Genomic DNA, 3,254 nt, shown 5'->3' on the forward strand with positions numbered 1-3,254 from the left:
CCCAGTAATCAGAACACATTTCCTTGCTGTAGAGATGTCGACACAGTGACCAATTCTGATAGCCGTTTCGCCAAGCGATACTTGATGATGAATGCCATGAGAGATGGATACACCTTGACAGCAGCAAAAGGACACGTAACATTGTTGTTTGTTGCTGATTTGATACATCCATAAGATACGTGCGGTGAAGAGGGCTTTTGAAATCAATTTGCCAATAACGAGAACCACCAGAGGATCAATAAATGTTGCTGACACTAAAGATGAGGGCTCTGTTGCTCATTGCTGCTTCTTGCTTGTAGCTGATATGATCCACCAATAACAGGCATGCGTAGCAGGATGTCCATTGAAAGGATTGTCAACAACTAGGACCACAATAAGACGAGATAAAACTTGGCGACACCGAAAGGTATATAACTTGTTGCCTTGCCGCTGTAGATGCTTATAAAAGGAAGCGTCCAATAGGTGGTACAGTAACGAAAACCATCGAACGATGTAATAGGCAAGCTGACACTGAAGGATGCTGTCGACGTTGCTCTTTGACCCGAATCCATAGAACGATACTTAGCAATGATAGCTGCATCCATGAATATTCCAAAGGACCAAAATACAAGTAGCTTGCTGAATATCCCACATACTATAATAAAAGAGTGGGTTGGTTGGGATTGGAGCCCAAAAACGGATCATCCACTATTTACCAATGAAAGCCATATGAATAAAACCCTGTCGACATCCAATGATAGCTGCATCAATCAAGCATCCAAAGGGAACAAGACAAGTATCTCGCTGAATAACCCACATGAAAGAGGGTGTTAGTAGGCGTTGAAAGAAAGAATGGATCGCTATTTACCAATGGCAGCTTCATCCATGATAATCCCAATGCACCAGAAGACAAGTAGCTTGCTGAATAGCACACATACTATAATAAAAGGGGAGGTTGGTTGGGGTTGTAGCAAAAAAGGGATCATCATTTACCAATGATAGCCATATGCACGTCAACATGTTGGCATCCAATGACAGCTGCATCCATAGAAATCCCAATGCACCAGAAGACAAGTAGCTTGCTGAATATCCCACATACTATAATAAAAGAGGAGGTTAGCAGGCGTTGAAGAAGAGAACGGATCACTATTTACCAATGATAGCCATACGCACGAAAACATGTCGACATTCAATGACAGTTTCATCCATGAAAATCCCAAAGAACCAGAAGACAAGCAGATTGCTGAATAGTCCGCACACTATAATAAAAGAGGATGTTGGTTGGGATTGGAGCCAAAAAACGGATCATCCTCTATTTACCAATGATAGCCATATGCACGAAATCCTGCTGATATCCAAATCAAGCCGATTCTTTGCAATCGTCCGCTTGTTGATAAGGCCCGCTACGGTGGCACTCGGCTTGAAAGCGATGGAACGATACTTTATGGGCATATGCAGTGAGAAGATTGAGTAATATTGATACCACCAAAGATAACATACTTACATGATGCCGAAGAGCCCTTACAAAGAGAGACAACGAGACAATCCTTGCTGCCCAAGACCACATGCAAATCGAGAAAGCATTGTGCATCGAAAAGCTCAAACCAGATCCTAGCTGCGGAGTGACGTACATATGGCTAAAGAGCGATGTGAATGGCAATCGTTTTTCATTGGAAATCGAATGCAGCTTGACGATGAATGCCTTGAGGAGATGCATAAATGACCTTGGTAACACCAAAGATGTCAACGCGGACTCTCATTGCTTGTTGATGACATTATCCATCCATAAGACGCGTATAGTTGTAGAGATCCATCAAAGGAATTGCCGATAATCAGAACCACGAGATGATCGAAAGCTTGCTGACGCCAAAGGTATAAACTTGCTCCTTGTTGCTGACATGATCAATCGATAAGAGACCTTCATTTCAGGATGCCCACCGAATTGCCGATAACGAGAAGAACCAGATGATGGGATAAAGCTTGATATGCAACCAACGATATGGATGCTGTTGTTTGTTGCTGATACAATCCACTCATAAAAGACGTTCATTGGCTGACATTCTCCAGAGAAATCGCCCGTTGCTTGGTAACCTAACACCCGAGACGCAATAAAGGTTGACACCACCAAAGACATAAGCATTTCCCCATGGCTGACATGATTCACCTATAAAAGATGCACCATAAACAATTGTCCCAACTCATCCAACAATACTTAGCAATCATAGCTGTGCTCTTGTAAGCTCCAAAGCACCAAAAGACAAGCAGCTCTCTGCAATAGTCCCTCTAAATAATGGTAGGCGTTTCAGCAAAGGTTTCCAAAAAGCACGAGAGTCCTACATACCTGAACCATGGTGATCACAAGGAATTGCAACCAAATACACCATCCGAAGGCAATACAATAATCAACCTGCAACGCCAAGGTATGCCACCATATGTACCATACTCTCATTGGATCCTGAAATTGGCATCATAAGAGATATCCACCTTCTCTCTGTAGGCAAGGAAATCAATAGCCGTACTTGGATGGAGGCCGTGTGCACAGCGGATGCCTTTTCAAATTGGCCTTGCCATCGCATCTTGAGTCACACTGTTTCCGGGCCAAAATTCCCCAGGAGAGCACAGTACTATACAATGACATCCTTGACGTGCAGCCGTGATAATAATAGTATCGCCGAAAGAGGCTCTGCCACTGTATGGTGTTTGGTAAGTCCACTTGAATCCAACCAATCCCATCATAATGAACACTCTTACCTTGTGGTATTTCTCAATAGCATCAATGCCTCAAATAAACCCGTATCTCCATGTCATCCATATTGTCTTGCTGCTGTTTCATTGTAAGGCACGTTAATTAAGTGGTCCTGCATTGTAGATCAAACACCATGCATACCATTGAGCCAACGTACAGCGTTCTTGCTTTGATATCAATGTCTTGTTGTTGCTGCCAGAGGGTACCATCATACAACGTATTCAACCTACAGTAAATGCAATGTAAGGTAACAAGGATAGCATTCGCTTTTCATGTCGACATACCCAAAGTAACAATGTGTTGGGACGTCTCCTTGATGGCAACCATGAATAGAATACACACGACACACGATGCCCCCTTTGGAACTTGTATAACGAGAGAACAGCAAACTACACGTGAACTTTAGTATCTCAATGTCCAAGTTGAATAATAAAGTAATGCAGCGATCGAACGTACATGTTGTATTGCAATGGAAGCTTGAGTCATGGGCAGATCGCGCGCGTACTTGTTGCTGAATGTCTGCAGCTGG

General features: G+C 43.1%; 2 protein-coding genes across 2 annotated transcripts; both read right to left on the reverse strand.

Annotated features, from left to right (window-relative positions):
• Positions 1-276: 276 nt before the first annotated feature.
• O0I10_013157 (uncharacterized protein) lies at positions 277-1,431 on the reverse strand (the record flags this gene model as incomplete). The annotated part of the gene is made up of 7 exons (XM_058492977.1): positions 277-362; positions 416-634; positions 696-783; positions 848-916; positions 973-1,077; positions 1,134-1,238; positions 1,300-1,431. 7 exons carry the CDS (start codon positions 1,429-1,431, stop codon positions 277-279), a joined length of 804 nt encoding a protein of 267 aa, XP_058336256.1.
• Positions 1,432-1,792: 361 nt separating this feature from the next.
• Positions 1,793-2,329, reverse strand: O0I10_013158 (uncharacterized protein; the record flags this gene model as incomplete). Its single annotated transcript, XM_058492978.1, has 3 exons — positions 1,793-2,143; positions 2,206-2,262; positions 2,321-2,329. 3 exons carry the CDS (start codon positions 2,327-2,329, stop codon positions 1,793-1,795), a joined length of 417 nt encoding a protein of 138 aa, XP_058336257.1.
• Between the last annotated feature and the right edge of the window lie 925 nt (positions 2,330-3,254).

The sequence above is a fragment of the Lichtheimia ornata genome (assembly GCF_029851405.1).
Source record: "Lichtheimia ornata isolate CBS 291.66 chromosome Unknown scaffold00275, whole genome shotgun sequence".
In the NCBI taxonomy this organism is placed as follows: Eukaryota; Fungi; Mucoromycota; class Mucoromycetes; order Mucorales; family Lichtheimiaceae; genus Lichtheimia; species Lichtheimia ornata.